General features: G+C 34.6%; 7 protein-coding genes across 9 annotated transcripts in view; 2 read left to right on the top strand and 5 right to left on the bottom strand.

Moving 5' to 3' along the window:
• Positions 1-1,760: 1,760 nt before the first annotated feature.
• On the bottom strand, positions 1,761-4,037 carry Arp2 (Actin-related protein 2). Of its 2 annotated transcripts, XM_088030671.1 has the most exons (7): positions 3,655-4,037; positions 3,491-3,601; positions 3,395-3,409; positions 2,862-3,020; positions 2,496-2,813; positions 2,221-2,445; positions 1,761-2,168 (listed from the first exon to the last, which is right to left on the bottom strand). In XM_088030671.1, the coding sequence occupies exons 1-7, from the start codon at positions 3,700-3,702 to the stop codon at positions 1,845-1,847; spliced, it is 1,200 nt and encodes a 399-aa protein (XP_087886797.1). In that variant the 5' UTR covers positions 3,703-4,037; the 3' UTR covers positions 1,761-1,844. The 2 variants fall into 2 exon arrangements, with proteins under 2 accessions (XP_087886797.1, XP_087886798.1); XM_088030672.1 differs by lacking the exon at positions 3,395-3,409.
• Positions 4,038-4,255: 218 nt separating this feature from the next.
• On the top strand, positions 4,256-8,850 carry LOC148179217 (uncharacterized). The gene is made up of 11 exons (XM_088030688.1): positions 4,256-4,448; positions 5,267-6,296; positions 6,350-6,539; positions 6,595-6,770; positions 6,823-7,039; positions 7,093-7,426; positions 7,474-7,758; positions 7,844-8,133; positions 8,181-8,330; positions 8,376-8,544; positions 8,658-8,850. The coding sequence occupies exons 1-11, from the start codon at positions 4,446-4,448 to the stop codon at positions 8,790-8,792; spliced, it is 2,979 nt and encodes a 992-aa protein (XP_087886814.1). The 5' UTR covers positions 4,256-4,445; the 3' UTR covers positions 8,793-8,850.
• Positions 8,851-9,448: 598 nt separating this feature from the next.
• On the bottom strand, positions 9,449-12,235 carry b (glutamate decarboxylase-like protein black). The gene is made up of 4 exons (XM_088029215.1): positions 11,441-12,235; positions 10,903-11,270; positions 10,074-10,234; positions 9,449-10,025 (listed from the first exon to the last, which is right to left on the bottom strand). Exons 1-4 carry the CDS (start codon positions 12,071-12,073, stop codon positions 9,589-9,591), a joined length of 1,599 nt encoding a protein of 532 aa, XP_087885341.1. The 5' UTR covers positions 12,074-12,235; the 3' UTR covers positions 9,449-9,588.
• Positions 12,236-15,276: 3,041 nt separating this feature from the next.
• Positions 15,277-16,571, bottom strand: eIF1 (eukaryotic translation initiation factor eIF1). 2 transcript variants are annotated; one of them, XM_088030896.1, is made up of 4 exons: positions 16,466-16,571; positions 16,343-16,406; positions 16,005-16,162; positions 15,277-15,813 (listed from the first exon to the last, which is right to left on the bottom strand). In XM_088030896.1, exons 2-4 carry the CDS (start codon positions 16,368-16,370, stop codon positions 15,667-15,669), a joined length of 333 nt encoding a protein of 110 aa, XP_087887022.1. In that variant the 5' UTR covers positions 16,371-16,406; positions 16,466-16,571; the 3' UTR covers positions 15,277-15,666. The 2 variants fall into 2 exon arrangements, with proteins under 2 accessions (XP_087887022.1, XP_087887021.1); XM_088030895.1 differs by having other exon boundaries at positions 16,343-16,569.
• A 1,018-nt stretch (positions 16,572-17,589) lies between these two features.
• On the bottom strand, positions 17,590-19,014 carry LOC148179214 (B-cell receptor-associated protein 31). Its single transcript, XM_088030870.1, has 4 exons — positions 18,931-19,014; positions 18,466-18,872; positions 18,295-18,407; positions 17,590-18,242 (listed from the first exon to the last, which is right to left on the bottom strand). The coding sequence occupies exons 2-4, from the start codon at positions 18,692-18,694 to the stop codon at positions 17,883-17,885; spliced, it is 702 nt and encodes a 233-aa protein (XP_087886996.1). The 5' UTR covers positions 18,695-18,872; positions 18,931-19,014; the 3' UTR covers positions 17,590-17,882.
• A 28-nt stretch (positions 19,015-19,042) lies between these two features.
• On the top strand, positions 19,043-23,242 carry LOC148179213 (uncharacterized). The gene is made up of 10 exons (XM_088030864.1): positions 19,043-19,133; positions 19,325-19,693; positions 20,249-20,457; positions 20,503-20,818; positions 20,863-21,432; positions 21,487-21,576; positions 21,678-21,758; positions 21,945-22,168; positions 22,219-22,531; positions 22,578-23,242. The coding sequence occupies exons 2-10, from the start codon at positions 19,331-19,333 to the stop codon at positions 23,064-23,066; spliced, it is 2,655 nt and encodes an 884-aa protein (XP_087886990.1). The 5' UTR covers positions 19,043-19,133; positions 19,325-19,330; the 3' UTR covers positions 23,067-23,242.
• Dna2 (DNA replication helicase/nuclease 2) overlaps positions 23,194-23,713 on the bottom strand; it is a 4,810-nt gene continuing 4,290 nt past the window's right edge. The window contains exons 16-17 of the mRNA XM_088030863.1: positions 23,503-23,691; positions 23,194-23,458 (exon numbers count right to left, since the gene is read on the bottom strand). Coding sequence (XP_087886989.1) covers positions 23,276-23,458; positions 23,503-23,691 — 372 coding nt within the window. The 3' untranslated portion in view covers positions 23,194-23,275. The remainder of the gene's footprint in view (positions 23,459-23,502; positions 23,692-23,713) is intronic.

The raw sequence follows: 23,713 nt of genomic DNA, 5'->3' as shown, positions 1-23,713 counted from the left end.
TTTTTGACTTAATTTTTGAACGCATTGAAACAGCAAGAAAAGCATTTCCCAAGATATTTTATGTTACAATTAATATAAATAAATGGAAATCTTCAGATTTTGGTCTTCGGAGTTGCTTTAATTTTCGAAAATACATTGAATATTATGGATTAAGGACCACTATGCTATTATGAGACGGTAACTATGCTATTATGAAACAGTAACTATGTTATTATGAATTATTTCTATCATCTCTATTATGAAGTACTTTACATGTAAGCATAGAAACGTATTAGATACATCTTAATGTTCATGTTTCGATAAATACTATTAAAAGCGTTGTTTAGATGCAGTATTTAATTATTTTTTGTATTATAGTTGGGTTGCAACTTCTTAAAATGTATTGCCTTAATGATAATTTTGGTCAGTGAATGGTAAATGTTTAATTTCAGCCAGAATACAAGCTGCTATTTCTATTAATTTTTGGCATATTAAGTTGAATTTTGATAAATTCGTAAAGTTATTTTTTAGGGATATTTATGCAACTTTGCAAAATCCATGGCGATACAAAATACAGCAGATATGGTAAATTCAATCTATTAGGATTTTTTAAATAATGCTATTTTCTTGTAATTTACTTCGCGTTAGGAATATTTCTAAAAGTTAGGTATTTTAAGAGAAGTTGCTTAGAATCGAATTTTAAATTCATTTATACCAAATGAGGAGTTTTTAAACAAAAAATTTATAATGTTTATTTTATCACATACAGTTTTAAGCAATAATACATTGTATAATAAGAATTGGCAAACCAAAATGAGCCATGAATTTTTTAGTCCATATGAACAATGTTGTCCATGCTCTCTTACACAATTTTGAATCACTTTCAACTTTAAATTTTGAGTTCCCATTAAGTATAATTTTATGCGAACTCAAAAATAAACAAAATCATTTATGTGAATAAACAAAATATTAATATTTCATTATCAATAATTAACGATTAAATTTAAAGATTTTAATATTTAAAAGAAATTGAAATAAGAATTTTAAGTTGAAATTAAGTCAGGAATGACTTGTGAGCAACTTTTCTTAAAAATCGAAGATGTCCAACACCAAGGAAAAGTTCATTTTATTCAAAAACTCGTGGACAATCAATTATTTCCAATTTTTTTCTTTAAAATTAAGAAAGATAAAAGCTTATTCATTTAAAGTACAAAGCACTGTATTATTTTTTTTGTCTAATCTCCAGATATTTCAATTTTATTTTAATTTTTAATTTTTTTTGCGATTTTTAAAATATCAAATTTGGAAAGTCGTCATTCGTTGGCGTTTTTGGACCACTAATTACGTCAAAAGTGTTCTAAAATAAACAATTACTATTCAATGGCAGTATAGATAATACATATTAAAAGATTTCAACCCAACCATAGTAAAAACACAGTCAAAAATAATTAAATACTGCATCTGAACAACGCTCTCAATGGTATTTAAATGGACCGGCACGGTTAGTTGATCCTCCATAGTGCACGGTTGCATACTTTACAGGCGGTAGTGCCCGCACTCCATGACATTTGAGGTTATAAACAGTGACAGGAGATTGATATGGCGGAAAATTCAAATTCTTGAGAAATTTTGAGTGTCTTCAAATCCTTTTAAAAGTGAGAATTTTTTTCAACGGAGTTTTATTGAGAAGATTTAAAAGAAAAAAAATGTAATAAAATTTCTTTAATTATTAAAACAAGCTATTAATTATTGATTCAATCCTAAAATTAGAAGTATGAAAATAATAAAAATGTAATTTATTCGTACAATTAATATAAACACAAACATTATATAATTTAATGCACCCAAATGAATATCTTTGATATTTACGCCGATCTGGGCCCCAACTTTTTCAATACTTTCAACCCTTGCTCCTCATACTCCTGTTTGGACATCCAGAACGCATCTCGATCTTTCATAACTTCAGCTAAAACAGCACCCCCAATAAACACCATGTCCTTACGTCTGGGAGGATCCTCGATTCTAATTTTAAATTTGTTCAATTTCTCTATATCATTCTTAAGTACACGCTCTAAATACAATTGCTTAATTTCACGTTCAAGACGTGATGGAAGACCTGGATACATAGTGGAGCCCCCAGATAGAACTATATGTTTATACAATTCAGGTCGCATGTCAATGTCTGCAGCCTGAAAACAAAAACTGGTACCAACACAATAAAATAGTGGATGCAACTAGTACTTGTATTGTGTTGAACACCAACTCGGCGATGCCTTGCCCTTCTACATTGATTAAATGAGGCTGAAACAAAGCCTCTGGAGCTTCAAAACGTTCACCACCGACTTTAATAATGCGACCATCTGGTAAAGTGTATGGTTCTACAAGGACTGTAGTTTCTAAAGCCAATCTTTGCTCTGTTTCGATGTCGTAACCGATGTAGCACAATTTTTCCTTCATAATTCTGACCTGAATAATTAAAATTGGTGAATTATGTTAAACACCACGACAGAACTCACCGTTTCAAAATCAGCGGAATGGTTAAACGCGTACCCCCTCAACAGCAATAGTTTAATAAGGTAACGGGTAATATCGCGTCCAGCTATATCTAATCTTCGTGTTAAATGCGGCAGAGCAAACTCTTCATATACGGGGCAAATATGAGTGACTCCATCCCCAGAATCGACTACGACACCAGATAAAAGTCCTTGCGCGTACAAAGTCAAAACGGCTTGAACCGCAATGTAAGCCCCGCCAAATTCGTATTTCTCAAACATAACTTCAATCATCTTCTCCCTGTTTTTGGTGGGATTCATCGGCGGTTCAGTCAACAGAATCTAATAAAAACCAAATGAAACGATGATATTTAGTGTTTTGTTACTTACTTTAGCATCCTTTGGGTTTAAGTTCATTTTTTTCGGACCAAAAGTATAGTCCCAAACGTGGCACATATCTTCCCAATTTCGGACAACACCATTTTCCATTGGGTAATTCACTTCAAGAAGCGATCTCAACGCGGACGCCTCATCTCCGACCATCAAATCCTAGAAAAACAGGATTCGAATTATTATCGGAAGCGAGGTTTTTCGTAAACTCGACTAGGTAGTTGCGATTAGTTTACTTACAGGAAGAGTACTTGCAACTCCCTGAAGCATGCAAAAGTTAGTATTTATGTTACTTCAAGGTTTAAAATGATACAAATGCAGAGATTTAAACGTCTCTTTGGACATGATAAGACATTTTTTGGAATCTTGGGTACGTTTTTTCGAGATTAAGTCTACGTAAAAAAATGTATAGGATTAGTTTGTGCACACAATTAAACAATTTTTGATGTTAAATTTATATCTAGCCTCTAAAAATTACTAACAAAAAGTACACAAAATTAGTTTTCACACCACACCTCATGTGAGGCACTTACATCTACATGGTAATCCTAGATAAAGAAAAACGCTTTAATTCTGAGAACCTAACAAAGTAAAATAGAAATATAGTCTGTGGTTTTTCCTGGACTTACCTTAACCTCAATATCTCCTATTTTATTCACGGCTCTGATAATGGGTCTGCCCACCATAGATGGAAAAATGTGTGCAGGAAAATTGCTTCCGGCGTATCCACACTTAACAAACTAAAAATAAAATGTTTAATTTTCCTCAAGCTTCGTTTTTAAAAGCAACTCACCCCTGTTCCATTGTCGCAAACAATCACTTTTTTACCTTGACTATCCATCCTTGTTAACTGTTTTCACTTACGATAATAAGGAAATGACCAATTCATTTAACCCTTCAGTTTTCCTGCTTGAAGCATTTAAACACCCGACGACAAGCACCTTTATTTGTGCACCACGCCCATAGATAAAAATGAACACATTAAAATACGTCTAAAATGATTCCCAGGGGCACACCACTTTGTGAGAGAAACTACACTAGATGTTAGGTTAAAAAGAAAATTAAACAATTATTGTTATTGCCTGTATCGAATGTCTTTTTTGTGCCGGTTATCGCATTATGCACCCCGCATAGCTAGCACAATTACGTCAATGACGTCAATGACAATGAACGTAGGGGAATTTGGAGAATTTTCATAGGGACTTTGGATACGAGAGGAAACCTCCAAATTTAAATGCTTGTTGGAAAACGTTTTATTAACTTTCGTTTTTTAGAAGATTTGTAAGTAGAGTTTCTCTCGACGAAAAGTATTTTTTAATCAGTTGACTTCGCATTTATTTATTTAAAGTTGAGGAATTAAAAAATTGCAAATTTCATTTTGTGGCAACACTGGCAGTGAATTTATTTCACGTGACCTTGCACATGTTTGATAGCTAGGCCCGCTAATCTGTCAATTGCTGTTTTGTTTTGGGTGAAATGAAATCGAATCGTTGAGTTTAATATCGTGGTTTTTCGTTACTCGAACTTTTTCCTCTAATCGTTATCATCGTATTTGCAGCAAAATGGTCAATCAGTAATTTTGCCATGGTAAGCCCTTTTTGCTTTTTATAATGACAAAAGAAAGGGTTACAAAAACATTATCCTAATTAGAATGGTAAAAGTATTGTTATAAAAACTGATGTTATTTATATTGGTGACTTGTATAATTGTATTAGATTCATCTTGATAGTAGATAAAGGGTTTTGGGGTATGTCAATCTGATTATCTCATTTTGAAAAAATATTTTCTTTGAGTTTGGTTAACTTTTTAGTTAAGATTCTGTAGGGCCTGTTTGAATTAAAATCTCATGATGAAGTCATGCATGATCGTGTAAAACTACCATATCTCGTATAATTTATCTTAATAATTAACAACTCGAAAATGGATCTAATATAATGGACCCCCAATAAAAAAGCACACCCTTTTTTTGGGGCATTGGCGTGTTTAGTCATGTGCAATAAGACCTGTAATTCTGTGTAAAACTTATACATTCATAATCTGTTTTATTTGCATAACCATAAAAGAAACATAGAAGCCAAAACCGGTCATAGATATAATTGCGATCTTCAGAAATATGCATTCTGAGTAGAATAAGCTCCCATCAATAATTCTTCTCTTTAGAACGTTTGAGTTTGTAAAATTCCCAAAATATTTTCCATCACTGTTCAAATAAAACAATGGTTGTGTTTTTTTTTTGTCTTGAGAGTACCGATAAGTAACGAATATAAAAAGTACTGTTTGGGAATATACGAGGCCGAAAGTCCAACAAGTCTAAAAAACGTAGTTTCCTGCAAGTTGTGTTTTAATTATTTTTTTCACAACAATTTAACCGTTGACGATAATGTTATTGTGTCTCTGCATTACAGGACAGTTTGTTTGCTGATTTGGCCCTAATATTTCCAAATTCGGAGATAACAATTACTTCAGAAATTCTGGAAATTTTGAATTCAAATCTCAGCCATGAAGCAAAAGTTCTGACGATTCTATCCAATTATTTCAACAAAGAAAGAGAAAAATACACGTCGTCACACAGTTTGGAAAATATCATAAGAATTCAAGCTAGACATATTCATAAGCTATTTCCTTCAACAGATTTTAATTACATAATACAACAACTAAATGTTTATAAAGATATGCCAAATAGAGCTATAATAGTTTTGAGGCAACTGGTCTATCTAAACGAAACAAATCAGAAACCTGCGATCATGAAGCGAGAGTTACCAGAATCTAATTTAGATAATTTAAACAACAATGTACCGGCTCAGAAAATTCGTAGAGTTTCTTGTACTATAACAAGACCGTCATCATCGTCCTCTAGTGCAATAGATGTGCCAATACAATCAAGCAAACCCTCGACATCAAAAATGGAAACATCATCGCTAGAAAGAAGTACTGCAACTTCATTTCAAGACACTCCGCTTCCAGAAGAACACCAAAGAGAATTACCAGTCGACGCACCTACTCAGTCTGTTACATCCTCAACCAACAAAGATAATGATCGAGAATTGAACAGAGCTCAGTTTGACATTCGAGATTTCATGAATGATTTTGAGGTGCCACCTCTTAACATTGTTACTTCGTCCGAACTGACAGAACCTGTTGAAGCTGTTAGAACACCTTCTAACACAGAAAGTGGAGACAATGAAATAACAAATGGCCCATCTGAACCAGAGAAGGAACATGACTCCCCTAGTACTGATCAGACCGAGATTTATTATTCCTTAGATGATCATGTTGATATGCCTGAGCCATCTCCAATTTCTAGTTATCCTGTCAGAATGATGAGCCCCACATTTATGAAATTAAAGGCAAACTTCATAAAGGGACTTCCTCGAGATCCGCATGAAACGGATTACAAAGTCGAGACTGACGATTGTGTGCCTATCAGTCTTAACGGTAAGCAAGATTAAGATACAAAGAATGTTGGATTGTTTAAGTTTAAATTTTAGAACCATCTACCTCTAAAAATAATATTTCATATAAGGATGTAACCCCCAATGCGGTTTTCCAACGGATATTAAGTATTAAGACTCGCTCTAAAATGGACATTAAACCTATTTCCCCAGTACTTGTATTTGATTCGGATTCAGATGTCGAAGAGTGTCAGCCAATAGGAAATGTGGGAAAAAAGAAAATTGCGTAAATTCAAACAAAATTCTCGTTTAAATTACTATCAGAACGACTTTCATTTTAGTGACTGTAACAAAAAACAAGCCCCAACTGTACCGGAAGATCATCTAGACATTCAGTTGGTGAATACTTTGTGTAATATATTTCCCGAAGCTTGTCCTAAGTATATACGAATACTTTGTCAAGGTAAAATGATGACTGATGAAGTGGTAGATGGCCTAATAAATGAGATTTTAGACGGTAAGTTGAGCCTTTTTTCTTGTTGGAAATATGTTGCAACTTCTTTTTATAGCCGATGGTGCGTATCCAAAACGGCCAAAACCACCTCCAGAGCCAGAATTTATACCCGAAAACCAGCTTGAACTCTTAAGGGAACTTTTACCAGATGCTGACCCGGACTATCTAAGTATGATGTGCGACAAATTTGATGGAAAACCCGAACAAGTGAGAGCGTTTGTTAACGAAGCCATGGAAACCAAAAACTATCCAACAATGAAAGAGTATTTGAGGTGCGAATTTTTTTTTAATGTAAACGATTATTTAACTATTAATTTACTTGCAGGCGTCAGCAGCTCTCAGCTCAACAGAAGCAATATACAACTGAATTTAATGTGGAGAATTTCGTGAAGATTATTCCAAATCCTTCCGCGTTTTTCTCAGACCCTTCCAGAAATCTCACACTGAGTGCTTCTGAATGTCATTACGCTCTAGTTTTTATGCGCAATAAATTCAATAAATTACCTATTAGAACGATACAATCTACGTTCACCAAACACAAAAATAATGTTTCGGCTACATTACAAGAATTGGAGGCAAACTCGGCAATTTCATTAAAGTCTAGTCGAAAGCCGATTAAAATGCCCGCAAACATCGAAAATATACCGCTGCTGCAAGAGGTTGGTGAGATTTTTTTGTGAAAATTGTTTGCTTATTCATTTTCCAGATCGCATATTATTCCCACAAAGATAAAATCAATAAATATTTAATAGAACAGGAGAAGAAACGGCAAGAAGAAAGATTTGAGGCAAAAAAACAAGGCATTCTGAAGAGCTGTAATTGTTGTTTTGATGAGGAAGTGCTACCAAAGGATATCCTTCGATGTGAGAATGGGTGTGAGTTCTGTAAAGATTGCGTTGTTAAGAGCTCAGAAGTGCATTTTGGCATGGGAAAGCTGGAATTTCCATGTTTGATGAACTGTTCTGCCGCGTTTAGTTTACAAACTCTCCAAGTACGTGAAAAGCTGTGTATTAATTATTTGAAATGAAGACAAACCGCTTTTTGGCTTTAGGTATTTTTCATGCACCTTGTTTCAGATGGCTTTGTCTCCTAAACTGTTTTCAAAAGTCGCCCAGAAAAAAGCTTTAGAAGAAATTAAATCAGCTGGCATCGAGGAGCTAGAAACGTGTCCTTTTTGCGATTTCGCCACAATAATCCCGGAAGGTTATAATATATTCACTTGTATGAATCCTGAGTGCATGAAAGAATCGTGTCGTATGTGTAAAGAGCCTTCTCATATTCCGTTGCGCTGTGATGAAATTGAAAAAGATGAAGATGTAAAAGCTCGGGTTTTTGTCGAAAACAAAATGACAGAAGCCCTGTTAAGGTAAATCTTCATTTCAACAATCTTTGATTCTCACACGGTGTTTGCAGAAAATGTTGGAAATGCGGCATTAAATTTTTCAAGGAGGAAGGATGTAACAAAATGACGTGCTCTTGTGGCGCTCTGCAGTGTTATGTTTGTGGAAAACCTGTCACAGACTACCAACATTTCAATGGAAACGGTGGTGATAGATACGACCTGTAAGTGTATCAAAATTTTGATCTCTTATTAACTAATTTTTACAGATGTCCTCTGTATAGTGATACAAATGTTTTAAATAAAGAAAACGTATTAAAGGGTGCCGCAGCAGCCAAAGCCGAGCTCGGCAACCAAAGTTTGAAATATGATCCGACGACCGACGTAAATGAACACTATCAACAAAGGAGACGTATGTTTCCCCAGGATCACTTATTGGTGAGTTTTCCTATTTTATTTTAAAAGTCGAGTTAAATAAATTGATGTAACTAAATGCAAATTTGCACATTGAAAAGTACTTTCGGTGCAAGTTAAGTCCAAGTCTTTTTTAGGTGGGACAAGTACGTCCACCGCAGTTACCACCTCACAGATTACCCCAGCCGATGGTTTTTATGGGCGCACAAATGGTGCCACCGCGGAATGTTCCTCGTCATCCTCATCATGTAACGCCTAGGCGTCGTCGCTAAATGTATTTTTTTTTGTGTGTCAATATATTTGAATTTGTAATACTATTTTTATATTAAACTACTTTTTTAAAAAATCGTATATATTATATGTATAGTAATACTCATAATTTAAATCAAGAGAAACTGTTAAAAAAAATTTGAAATTTGATTCTACGGTTGCATTGATATCAGGAAACATTATGAAGAAAGAAGGAACATGCTTCTACAAGCTCACTTATTGGTAAGTTCTATTCTCAATTTATAACCGTTCCAGTAAGGATATGTAGAAACGACCTAAATTGATTTTGTCATTTTTATAGGCAGGACCAAATTCATCCACCACAATTACCACCACAACCCCAAGTTGAGGTGAGCACGTGGGTCATCGGGATTTTTAGGAGGTAATCTTCAGTAATAATTCGTGTTTTTATAGTTTTTTACTATAAACTATTTTTTACCATAGTTTATTACTCCTACAACTTTTTAACATTTACACTTGAATGAAAATAAATAACAATTATTTATTTCAAACACTACAACACTCATACACCCAAAGTGTCGTAACCACCGTATTTTCAAAAACTAAATTAACAAGATTGAGCCAACTAAACAATCATGATAAATGCTAATTCCATCTTTTTCATAATAATTGAGGTGTAATAAATAAACAAAAAAGATTTTTATTAGTATTTTATTGCACTACACTAAAATAAATACATTTGCACATTACAGAATGATTTTGATAAATAATACTAGACTATACATTTCTATAATACATGGTGGATAAGAAATCTTGCTGAACGATATCATTAAGCACTCAAAGATCGCTACCTAGTCGTTCAATCTCTTCAATAAAATGAATCATATCTGTCTTATCAAGCCCCGAATTTTGAAAAACAATCCTGAAGAAATTCGGCAGTTCCTTCTGCGCTTGATACGTTACCATCATTGTCCCTTCCTTCATCATCCGTTCTTTTATTTTCGGTGCAACTCTGTGCAGTTTTTCCTTGTAATCGGAGTTTTGTTGTGAGTTTTTTAAACTTGGTGGAATGTACCAGAAACACACATTGGTGCATTCAGGTTGTTCAATCACCATCTCAAAACCTGGACGATTTTTAATAGAATCCGTAAAGAATTTTGCGTTTTCGAAGACCTTGTTGATATGTTTCTCAAAACCGGAAGTACCCTTAGCTTTCCACATGTACCAGAATTTGAGAACGTCGGCTCTTCGACCACATTGGATGTGCTTGTCACCTTTAGAAAACAATGAGTTTGTTTTTTGAACGGATTTTTATTACCCACCTGTGTCATATTTTGTATCGTAGAACTTGTCTTTTTGGAAAAGATAAGCGGCGTTGGTGGAATGAGCAGCCGCGAGAATTCCCTCATGTCGTAATAATAAAGTTGAACATTGCTGGGGGGCTGTTAGGAGTTTATGAGGGTTCCAGGTAACAGAATCGGCCCTGAGTAGAAAAAAATTGATACAATATCTTACCTCGACACTTAAATTTAATTGATTAAAAACGCATTAAGTGTGAAGGTTGTGGAAGGTAATTATTAGTGTAAACACCTAATTAATAAATTATCGTAGATTTCGACAGAGCGTTCAAGAATTTGAAGGTAACATTTCCGATTTTTGATTAATAGACAAAGAGATTGTACAATTAATGCAGAGCGAATTATATGCATTTTTAACAAACTTTAACAAAGCTTTGGAAGCTGCAAATTCCTATTGGTATTGCAATAATATCGACGCCGTTCTTTCAGTTACCGATTGTTGATTCGAATATTTCAAGTTTTGCTAAAATAGTATTGTAACATTTCAATGTGAATGACAACCTTACTAGCTTATTATAGCTGACCTTTCTCTGCATAAAACTGCCCAGCGTTTTATCTTTTTAACCGCAATTTTATATTAACTTTTTCTATTTACACAAAAATTATCACTTTTAATTTTTAGCACTAAAACAAAAAATGGATTAGCATCTTGCATAAGATTTCAATTTGCGCGAACATCAACCTTAACCTTGCAATACTTAATTTTTTGTCAGCTCATATAATTTATTATAATTAATCGACCTTTCTCTCAATTAATACGTATCAAACGTTTTTAGATTCTTTTCTTACATACCTTTCGATTCCTTTAAGCAGACTCCTATGTTTGCTGGAGACAAGGGCCCCACCGCCCCATGCAGCATCCACATGCAACCACAATTTGTACTTTTCACAAACGTCCGCAATTTCGTTGATCGGATCGAAAGCTCCGATTACTGTGGTACCAGCGGTGGCACTAACCATAAATGGTGCAGCCCCTTCTTTTAAAGATCTTTCAATTTCTTCAACCAAATGGGATTTATCCATTCGTCCCCGTGCATCCGTGCGGATCAAATAAACATTGTCTGTTCCTAATCCCAGGAATGAAGCCAATTTTTTTATAGAATAATGTGCATCTTCCGATGTAAATACAACCAAGCGAGGAAGAGCATGAAGGCCTGTTTTCTGGAAATAGAAAAAAATGTTACTTTAGAAGGACGAGTGTGTACGGAAATAGATCTTTAGTTAATTTGTGGACAGATTGAGGAAGGAAGTGGTTTATGACCTCCACGTGTACTAATTGAAAATTGCGAATTATTAAGTGCAATTCAAGTTAATTTTTTAGTGCTATGTACCTTAATATCCGGCAGAAATCTGTATCTAGCACAACTGATGGCGTATCCATTAGCAATGGAACCTCCTGGGCAAAAAATCCCATCTCCTCGTCCTCCCTCGAAGCCAACAATCGTCCGCATTTCTTTCAAAACGACTTCTTCCATCAAAACAAAAACCGGTGAAACTTCGTATGTATAGACACTGGGATTCAGAGCATCGGTTGCCCATTGCGCCACCAAACCGTAAGGATCCACCGAAGAAAACAGTTGATTTACAAAGTACGGGTGTCCCGTCTTTACCGAGTAGTTAATGACATCCTTAAGATTCTTCAAAAGCTCCTCGTGCGTCGATCCTCCACTCCGAACGTCAAAATCCATCAACCTCTTCAGTTGTTCCGGATCCCGCCACTCCAACACACGGTTCTTGCGATTGGTACCTTCAAACACAGCATCCTTCAGCAGGATATCCACACATTGTCGCAGAAAGTCCTCGTGACGCTCTTGCACCGGTAAGCTCTCAAAAGGCACCGTCTTCTGCACGGAGTAGAAAGAGGGTTTTGTGTAAACTTCTTCATCGGAAGACAGAATAGCATCACTGTAGGTAGCTGGCTCTTCGATAACGTCTTGCATGTCTTCAGCAGCGGTAGCCGGCATTTTCGGTGATTCCTCGTGCTAAGGTACACGACTGATTCACAAGTGGCAACGAATGTGCCATCGACATGGTTTTAACTGTTGAGGTCACGTGCAGTCCTTGTTGCAGACTTTCCCTTGTAGCAAAAATAATTGCGAGTATCTTGACCATGGTGTACTCTCATTGGAGGAACTGAGGTTTTTTCAGCTTCTGTGAAGTTAACCGAGTTTTTTTTTATTTCCTGTGCGCGATTATGGGAAATACCCTCTTCGGGAAAAGCAATGACGAAAGTATTTCCCGAAAAAGATAATACATGTGCATGTAATTTCTTTGTGACTTTGTTTAACAGAGGAATTTTGTAATGTATATCATTGGTATTTAACACTTCGAGTTCAATTCATTAAACGGTTAGTGACTTGTAATTATTAAACATTCTTTCTTAAAATTGGTACCTAATCTTAGAAAAGAAAACAGAAGTCGTTTGTTGTAAAGAAACAATCAGCGGTAGTGGTATTTTGTTCTCATTTAACTAATTGTTTATTATGAATCGTCTACAAAAAACTCGTTTTTATCTAGAACTAATTTAGAAAAAGTCTTTGTTGATTCAAGAACAGCATTTTTAGTTATGCACTTACATAAGGCAGTTGCATCATTAATTGCATAAGTTCAAGATGGAAATTATTTTGGCTGCTTGATGTATATTAAATAATACACTTTGATGCACCATTACTATGTAATTCAAGTGCAACAATAATTACGGGTAGGTAAGCTGTAGCTTCATTCAGAAATTCAGAAATCTTTTACACCGCAGTTTCCTACTATTAGTGCTAAATAAATAAAAATATGATTTTTGATTTAATGTTGTGTAACACTGCACCTGCAACGTTAGTTAGTTGTCTACTTTTTCATTTATAACTATATTGCATTTGACCTTAGACTGAGAATAAAATTAAAGAATGAAAATTACATTTTCCATATAGATATTGTAATTATTATAAAATAAATAACATTCGAAATGCTATCGAACTGCTGCGATATTGTGGTACCACGTACTACGTAATGGGAAATCCCTTTATCTTATACTGTCACCAATCCACTCAAAACTCCTAAATAAACCATATAATTGCCCGTGTTTAAATTTGTGACATAGGTTTTACCCAATAATTTGAATTCATTATAAAAAAGAAATCGAATTTTCTGAACGAAAGTCATGCAGGCAATAAAAAAATCCCTTAATTTTAACTAGTTCGTAACTGGTAGGTTTTGCTTGCGTACAATTTTTTTTTGCACTGATTCGAACTTGATAATGAACTTGACCGTGTCATAAACTTTGAATCTTATGCTTTTAATTTTGCAAAATAACCTTGCAAATTATAAAACGCTCCTGGCTTAAAAGAATATTGCACATGGTCTGACTACACTATAATAATCGCCACCTCCAATATTAGATCGAAATTTGCATAAACGTATAGTTGATCAAAAGCTCTGGAACCTTAGGTGAAGATCAGATTATTATTACAGCTAGTTTGGCGTCGTGTGACTCCCGAAGATTTTATTTTTTGGCTATTTTCGAATTTTTGGATACTATCGCTAGTAAAAGGTTTATGTGTTTATATACTTAGTTTGATTATTTTAATGTTTTGATTATGTTTTTTGATATATAGCTTGTGGTTTGAATTGTTGCTTAAGAGCGGAAAAGATATGTATCAATATTATGGAAAATACGACCATATTTTTAAGCATCATATTGCAAAATATGCAGTCCTCTAGATTAAATGCTTTTTTGACCCCAAAATTTCTATTTTCGAAACTTTTAAAATGTATATAATCTCGGTTTTCGGTTGTATTGACTTCCTTACATTTTAGAATTGAGATCATAAGCTTGTTCATCTTTTAGGTTCATCAGATTCACACATGTTTAAGATTAATTTTATCAAATTATTTTGGACGCCCTTCCACTTTATATTAATTGCTCATTTGGCTTTAATTTAAAAGCTTTTTGAACTTCCTGAGAAAAAATTTATTCACAATTATTCAAAAATCGTCGATCTAAGGTATTATTATATTGATATCATGAATTTTCATTTAACCTGAATATTTATAATTTAATAACTTCCTACATTTGTTATAAATATTTCAGGGACGAATTATTTTATTATATTACCTGGGAGAAATATTGCAAAAAACGGTGTTCATTATGCACAATGCCGTATAGATGAAACACAATTAATACAAACGGAAATGGTATAATTAAAAATGATTGGTTTATTGCAACGTCTTCCGAGATGCCTCTTTTGAACGATTTCGTATTGTAAACGGCCTGTGGTTTATGAAATAAATATATTTCTAAATATTTAGCCTCGATCAATTCGTGGTCTTGCAAAGAAGTGAAAAAGTGTTTCCGGTGTAAAAGTCTCGACATTTACATAATAATAAAGAGGAGGTCAATAATTTGAACGAATTCACAGTAAAAAAGTCGAAGGAAAATCAGTTTTTTGCAAAAAAAACCCGTTGTTTTATCGTTAATCCGTCGTTATTAGAATTACGTATTCTGAACATATTTCAAGATCAACGGAGATTCGAAAGCTGTGAAAAGATAAAACGGGTCAGTTCCAGAGGAGCGAAAAAACGCGGATTGCCGCTTTGGACGATATTACATCACAAACGTGAACAGAGATTATCAAATTATAAAGACTATTCCATGCTTATAAGTTAACATCCAATCAGATTTGAGATCTACCATGGTATTATCGCGGCAAGCCTTAGCGCGATGCTGGTGTTGTCAACCATGGTTACATAAGCAAATTAATTTTTTGACGTTTAAAAATGAGTCGTTTTGCTAATAATTCCGCTGACGAAATTATTATTATTATTACTACTGTATGCATGGAATAGTCGTGCAAAATACAATTCGTAGGATGAATATTCTGTGATAATTTAGACTTTTATTAGCAAACTCAATTTATGTTGCTCTTAGAAAATACCACTCGTTGCTACGCAACTCGTGGTATTTTCATAGCAACATAAATTTCGTTTAGCTAATAAATCGTCTAAATTATCACAAATATTCACCTACTCATGGTATTACTATTGAAAATACATATTGTTGATTCCAGTTGGAGAAAAGGATTTAAATCTTTTTATTAGAGAAATATAAAGGAAACTTTTATAGAAAAATATTACTGTTTTTTTTTAATAAATAAAATGTAAATAAAAACTAAAGATGTATATTATAAGACATTTATTAATTTACTTCACTCGAGTTACAACTAAATTTCAATTACTGTCAATTAAATGATTATAACAGGGAAAATTTAATGGAAAGGCACAATTTAAAACTATTGAACAAAACTGCATGTTCAAACAAACATGCAGTTTTGTTTGGGCAATGCTATAAAATTTTAATATGCAATAAAAAAAGTGTGAAAATTACATTGTCAATTAAATCTTGTCTTATAACAACAAAAAAGAATTCTCTAAAAACATCAAAGGCTCCCAGGTACATACTATCTGGGCATGGTTAACATCCTATTACGTCAACTAAGATTTCGAAATGTGCAGATATTTATGTGTAACAACTAAAACGGCGGTAGATGGATATTATTGCATTGATACATTAGAAGCCGTGGACTTTGAGCTGGTCAGGCTTGGCTAAGCCTGCTTTTGTCAACCACTGGCAGATGTTTTCGCGTTGGTCGCCTTGCAATTGAAGCACTTCTCCGTATTCTGGATGCTCTATCACAGTTCCATTACAAGCAAATTCCTGAAGATGAAATTCAATTTTACAATCATGTTTTAATTTTGGTGAAAGGTGTGGACGTGCTCCAGTTACCCCAATATGGGTAAAAAACACTAAATTTTAGAGCTCACGCTTTTACTATCAACACCTTGGTTCCAATATTCGAAGGTGAAGAACATGGGCGGAAAAAATAAGGTTATGTCACCTCAACTTACCTTTTTACATGCCCGGACAATTTTTTTCAGGTCATAATCAGATGAAAGCCCTTGTACAGTAGTTAGAGTCTTGCGACCATTTCGTTGTTGGATTCTTATATGAACAAGTCCGTCTTGAACATCATCGTCTGCACCCTTACTTGCATCAGCAAAGGGGTCTGGAAAAAGGACAGAAATTAGGTCGAGGCCAGGTCGCGTCTTCTGGACTTTGAAGCGTTCAATACCCAATTCTTCAGGCAAATTCGCAAAAATGCGAACTCAAAACGATTTTCAATGTCCAAAGACGCCATATTGTCTTCGCGTTGTTTTTGAGACAAGTCCAAGAAATGCCTACTTACCAAATGTGTTTAGATTCTGGATGGACATACGATAATCAAATAATATACTCAGAAACAAAAATATCTGCAAAGTGCAACACGATAAAATACAATTATACTCGATAAGTATTATAATCAGATTACGTTGCTAACAAAATCGACGTGATTTTAGCGAACAAACTGATGAGTCAGTCACCACAGTGAAAGACGAATACGAACAGAACGTGATGACGCCCGCTTACGAATCAGCAAGTGGGCAACACAACGACAAGAAATTTTTAACGGAAAACACGAAATAATGAGGAAATAAATGATAAATGTCAAATATAATGACAGATTTTGTTTTCTGCCCGTCTATGCTTTACGTTTTTTAACCAGCCATGTAATCTCTTGACAGAAAAAATTGAAATTTCGTTTTTAAAAGTTGCAAGTCTGCAAAGGACATTACCTCCGGTTTTCAATCTGGAAAACGAGGGAAGACGAGATGTCAATGACGTAGGTACGTGGGGGGAGATGGGGCACGAACTGTCGGGAATATTTCTATTTATAAAGACTGTCTCATGGTCTTTTCAGGAAGACAATTAACTTTTTGGAGTTGAATTTAAATTATTTAATTACATTTATTTTTAATTACAGCTGCGTCTTTATGTTTAAATAGGTTTATATTTTTATTTTGCACTTTTTATTATCAACTATAAATTATGTTGTTTAAATATTGTGGACTATCAGTACATAGTACGACATTTCTTTTGTTGTTGTATTAAGCGAAGGTTAAGGCACTTGATGCTTGTAATAAATTAAAATAATCAGTTTTTTTCATCCATAATATAACAATAAGAGTCCATTAAATTTGTTTCTTTCGGAAGCGATACAATGTTTTTTGTTGAGCGCTCAAAAATTATTTAAAATCAGAATTTCCATAAAAATCGTCACCATAACATTGCAAAGATGTTTTACGTTTTCTCCTGGTTTTACGTTTTCTCCGTCTTTATAGCGCTATAAAATTTATTGAAGATAAATGTGTTGCAAGGATTTATTAGTAAAACAGCCAAGTTTAAAATGAAGTAAACTTGAAAAAGAACTTTTTAATCTTAGACATAATTTTTCCGAATCGCAATATTGTGAAATTGATAAGTGGTATCGTTATATTGTATTTTTTAGAGCTGTATTCCTTGAAAAACAAGTACTTGAAATCAAGTGCAAACTTCAATACACGTAGGAAAGACAACGATCGGGTCAATGTAGGTCATTTATAAAGGAAAGCTAAATATTTGTATGAGTTCTTTATTACTTAAATAGCTATAAGTAATTAGGCAGCAAACATTCATAAAAACTATTTATTATACACAACAATATTAACCTCACATTACAGTATAAAAAGGAAGAACCAAAAAACACTCCAAACTGAAGAAACCCCTTAAGCTGTGGACTCTATCATGAACTGAAAACCATAAACCAATATGTATTCAGAGTAAATTAAATTGTGAGTTGAATAAATGTTATAGTGAGATTACATATAAGTCAGCCTTATGTGCACAATTTAAGAAAACACATCACAACTTTAATCATCTTTCTTGGATTCTCCAGCGCCTCCTCCACTGATGGTGATTTTCTTTTGTAATTTACTGTGTTCTTCAGCAAGGCGATCATATTCTTTTGCCAAATTATCTGATTGCTTCTTCATTGCGCTTTTGTCTTTAATCTCAGTGGCGAGTTCGTCTTCTAATTCTTTAATTTTCTTCTTCAAATCAGAGGTTTCTTTATCATGGGCCTCATTACTGCTGTTCTGGGCCATTTCACCTTGTTGGGCAAGAAGACTGCGAGCTGCAGTGGTAGCACTTTGGGCTTGGCGCAGAGATGCTTCTGACTGTGCCAAGAGTTCAGCTTGAGAGGAGATGAGGGTCACCAGTCTTCTAATAACCTAAATAAGAAAATAAGTTAATTTTACCACTTTTCATTTTTTGTCAACTTACAAGAGACAAAAAGAGGGCAAATCCAGAGATGTAGAAGTTCCGTTGGGCCCTAAATAAGCGCATGCTGCCTTGCATTTCTCGATCCAAATGGGCATGCCCATGTTCTTCTGCTTCTAAAGGACAAATTTTAAGATTAGCTCATGAAAGATTGAGTCATTATTAGAAACATACCAGTTTGGGAGTACTTCCTCATTTCCCTGATGGCGTCGAGCAGAAATAGAACCAAAATCGCCAACAAAATCAAAAAGTACATCCCTGCTTGTCTCTGCAGCCCCTGCAGAAATCTCGACTTGAAAAACGCATTCCATCTTCGTGGACTTGCAACTGGTAACACTAGCAGAAGAACAATCACAATTTCTGTGTACAGAAATCCAGCAATTAATGTCCACTGCAAACTCATTTTGCTTCGTTTGTTCGATTTCTCACTTTGAGTGCTTTGAGGTTAACTTCCAGAATTTGACAGTTCAATCTGATTTTTATTTAGTTATGTCAGTAGAAATGATGTGGCTTTTCTGAGCACGACTACAACGAATTTTATTGGCGGAGAGGTTAGGTAAATAAACTAAAGTGATGACTCACTGAAATATAAATAATTTTCTGATTAACAACGCATTGCGTAATTCGACTTTGATTTACCTGAATTCTTGTCGATTTACCTTATCGGCTCAGCAACCATCTTGTTTCGTCGGTAAAGTAGGAATTGATTTTATTAGCTGTCTTGTCAGTCATTTTTTGCAAGCGCGTAGAAATTCCGGGGGTTCCCATTATTCCACATTATTCCTTGAGCTGTTGTAGCGTGCCAACGTGTGCTTCTCCCGTAACGTGCGATTTTTAGAAAGGTATGGTTTTTATTAGTTTTAAACATTTTAGTAATGAAAGTAATGATCAAATTGCTGAAAATAGACATTGGGGAAAATAAAAAAAAAGTTTATTTCGGTTTTCCTCAATATACGCGGTAACTGGGTGCAGTCTGAAATATGATCCTCGTGAGTTTTTTTTTTCATATCTTCCTTATATTATTTATTTTTAGATTAAAATGGGCAAAAGAAAATCAAAAGGCAAACAAAATGACACCCCCCAAGAGCATGCATCTGGAATGCAGGCAATTAACGTAAGCAACGAGGAAAGTGAACCCACCAAAAACAATTCATGGCATAATGAAGTAGTTCTCTCGGAAGAACGTGGCGATGAACAATTTTCAAATAAATATTTGGACTCAGGGGAATTTTCAAAACCAAAATTGAAAAAAAGTATCGATAGAAATGGAAGTGACGCTAAAAATTCACATCCCTATGGGTTTCGACATAGTGAACCCAGTAGAAAGAACCAATATGAAGAAAGGACTTCAAAGAGACAAAGTTTAAATAACGATGGACCCCGCAGAACAGACAATTCCAGTGTAAGTTGAGATAAGGTCGAGATAAAACAGCTTTTATGTTTACATGTCGGATGACGTGGAGATTAAATTGCATAGCTTTGCAGTAGATAAATGTCCGTTTTAAATGTTTGCATGAAACTGAATCCGTTATTTCCTTAAACTCAGAAAAAACTGCAAGGAAATGTCGTAATTTCTATACATATATGTATTATTAATAAACAAAACATATTATGAAGTTCAGGATTACCGATTATTATAAGAAAATGTGTTTTATTCGGGGGAACTTTGCGTTATCACGTAACAAAAAAAAAGCCAAATATTTTATAATAGTACTCGCAGGTAAGAAATAATCAATAGCTCCTCACAGCGGGGCATTGACTACAAAAGACTTTCTCTGCTTTCTTATCGCATCTTTTCCTGGTACTTCTTTGTCTACAAATCCCGCTTTCTATAAAACGCCAAGAAGCAGAGAATGAGTCACAATGGTCAAAAATCTGAATTGTTCCATTTGCGGGATTATCATTACCAGTTAGTCGTTAGATTCTAATAAATATGGAACTTTTTCTTTTGATGCAGAGTCAGCGAAGTTTCAAATCGCGAAATCCCAACCAAGATCCAGAGTTCCTGGAATATGAAAGAGAATGGCGAAGGTACACCGAAGGGATGGACTACACCAAAGTTAAAGAAATAACTATGGACTTGTTCGAAATGCCCGAAGAGTATTGTCTGGCTCATTGCGTTGCCGAGGACATGAACATGGGCAGCGGTATTGCTGTTCCTTTTCGGTATAAATCTTAGAAAAGTCATTTCAAATCTATCTATTTTTTTAGGCAAAAATTTAGGCGTGTTGACGAATTACTGAATCAACGACAACGCACAGGAGGACTCGCTATTTTACAAGTTTCAAATCGGTATATTTATTACCTTGTCACAAAAAAATATTCGTTTGGTAAGCCAACTTACGCAACGTTGTTTTCTTCGTTGAAATGCTTGCGGGACGACGTGCAAGAGAAAGGGGTGAAAAAAATTGCCATACCTAGGATAGGTTGCGGACTTGATCGTCTTGAATGGGAGAATGTAAAATTCATGATCGAATTTATATTCGGAAATGTGGATATCGAATTTGTCGTTTGTAATCTTGAACCTGTAAGTTTTACGATTGTTTTTCATTCCCTAAACATTTTTTTTAGACCGAGGATTCTCCGCAACAAAAACACAAAAACTGCAGATTAACGCATGTTCTATACCCTATCGAGGCAATTGAAGCGGGTACTGTAGTTCTATACTTTTCATCGGAGGATGAATACGTTTCCGACGAAATGAAGAATTTAGATGAAAAGTTCCACTTTCTTTCGGAATTTCGATATGCAAGAAAAAGCCAAGGAAATGTTATAATGTACACTAGAAATGAAAATTATCTAGTTTGTGGTTGCATCGTCAAGAAGCGTCGAACAGATTCGTTCGATTTTTCAGCACTACAGAAATGTCTTCAAATTATTCAGAAAGAAAACAGGAAATATAATTTTCAGTTTTACGCATTTCAAGCCTTCAGAGAGACTAGAGATGATTGTATCAATTACAAAATAATTAACATTTTAAGAAATAGTCTCCGTGGTGTTGACGTTTACGTGTGTTGGCCTGGCGATTTACAAAATGAAATGGCTTACAAAGATAGGCCAGAAAGTAGAGACGCGAAAGACGACAGCTGGAGAAATTTTTCGTACCGAAGTAGATCTCCGGAGGAGCAAAATAAATCGGGGGTACATATTACGATGGAGGTATTTTATTAATAATTAATTTTTAAATATTCTTAGAATGATTGTAACTGGCGCCATCTCAATGATTCTTTGGGAAATTCGTCATCAAATACAGACGCTGCAGAAGCTGAATATGACTGGTATCAGGTTAGTAGAATTTTTGTTATTTACAATTTTATTTAGCTGAACGATTTGACTGTTGAACGGATTATTATATTTATGTAATCAAATAATATTTTTGTCGACAGGAACAGTATCCAAAAAGCAATTCACAGGCTGGACCTCAACCTTCTGTTCAAGGCCAATATCCCCCAGACGACTCGTGGGAGGTGACTATTCATTATTTTGCGGACTACCTTTTTTATAATTGAATTTAATATTTGAAATTTGAAATAAATTGCAAAATTTACTTTTTTCGGTCGAAATTTGAAATACATCGTAACGCATCATTATATTGCTTTTAAAAAAATGCACCCTTGTCAAGCAAGTCCCTTATCTTGTCACTTGGTTTTTAGAAAGATACTGCGACACACAATTCAAGTCAAACTGAAAGTGCCGCTCAATTCCATGAAACAGTGACCTACAATTTCCCAACTGACGAATTTGAATCTTTTAAGTTAGACTATGAGAATAAAAGTATCGACTGTTCTAAATTAAAAGAATCAACTTTACCAAAGAAATATTCTCTAGTTTGTTTCGCGAGAGAGAACATGATTATACAAAGTGGGGTCCCAGATGGGTATGTTTATAACACTCGTTTTAACCAAACTAACCTTTTTAATTTGTTAGCAAAGACTGTACCCCCATAATCGGAAAGCTACTGGCTCAGAACCAAAGCGAAGGAGGTTTAGCTGTTGTCCCTGACGCAGATAACTTCTGGTACTTCCTAATTTCCAGTGCAGCGTCATCTCCGACATCCGAAACAGTGTTTTCTGCCATCCATAAACTAAGAGAACACATCAATAAAAATCGCGTGAAAACAATTGTAATTCCAATGGTCGAAAACTGGGGTACCAATTTGAAATGGTCGAAAGTTAAAAGCATGTTTGCATTTCTTTTAAAGTCCAGTCAAATCGAAATGGTTGTTGTTTCAATAAAACCGGTAAGTTTGTTAATAACTCTTGGAAATTCAATTAACTTTGCTGCAGGCTTACAGTGATGACTCTCTCATGAAACAACGCAAAATCAAACTGACTCATGTAAAATCAGGCATTCATCAAATGAAGAAAAAGAGTGTCGTTATTTATCTTACGTCGATGGATGGGTACTTTACTGAAATAATGAATAATTTGGCGAAAAGCATAACGTTCAAAGACAACTTTACCAATGCTGACAAAACACTGGGTGGTGTGGTGAAATACACAGCAAGTGAAGATTGTGTTCTTTATGGTTGTGTTGTTAGAAGACAACACAGCGACGGAGTTAATTTTGAAGCATTTCAGCACTGCTTAGTTAAGATAAATCGGGAGAATCAGAAGGACAAATTTCCATATGTCAGAATTCAAGCAATGAAAGACGAGGGTGGTAGCGTCAGCTATAAAATTATCACTCTTTTGTTGCATTGTCTAGAAAACGTACACCTTGAAATGTGTTGGCCTGGAGAACTAAAAGTTCTTATGCCGGTGCATTCTGGATAGGCGACATCATTTATATACAATTTTAACATTTATGTTGTGTGAATTTGAAAGTAATTTTTGTAGAAACTACGCTACGTAGTCGCATTTTAATTATGTCAAGTTTATTTATATATATATCTATAATTTTATCAGGTGTATATTATGATTTATTAATAAAGTATAACTTATCAATTTTATTCAGGTGAAAAATTAGAATTGGCAGTGTAGAATTAAATACTATTCACGAGACCCCATGTGGAATCAAACTTAATTATGTTATTCTTGAGAACTGGAAGGATAGTCGCAAATGTAGAAAACCGTTTTAACGTACTCACATCCCCAACTATAAGTAATTTACGTTTTGCTCTCGTAATGGCCACTGTGAGTCTCCGCTTGTCTTCAAGTAGTGCCATCTGAAAGTAAATATTAGTTGAGACTTCACCAATTGGTCTTCTACCTTTGAAGGATCATTGGAACACGCATTTGTTGATTTCGTACAAGAAAACACAACAACACTCTTATCGCGCCCTTGGAACTGATCTACTGTACTAACATCCACTCCTAAGGGCTCCAGAAAATTTGAAATTTGATCAACTTGAGCTCTATATGTTGCGATCACCCCAATGTCATTATTTTCAACACCACCCTGTAATCAAAAATCATTAAAA

Source organism: Gnatocerus cornutus, chromosome 2, assembly GCF_029298725.1.
Source record: "Gnatocerus cornutus isolate USDA-ARS CGAHR chromosome 2, icGnaCorn1.1, whole genome shotgun sequence".
Classification (NCBI taxonomy): domain Eukaryota; kingdom Metazoa; phylum Arthropoda; class Insecta; order Coleoptera; family Tenebrionidae; genus Gnatocerus; species Gnatocerus cornutus.
The sequence above is the reverse complement of the archived record's forward strand: the minus strand, read 5'-3'. Positions and strand labels throughout refer to the sequence as shown.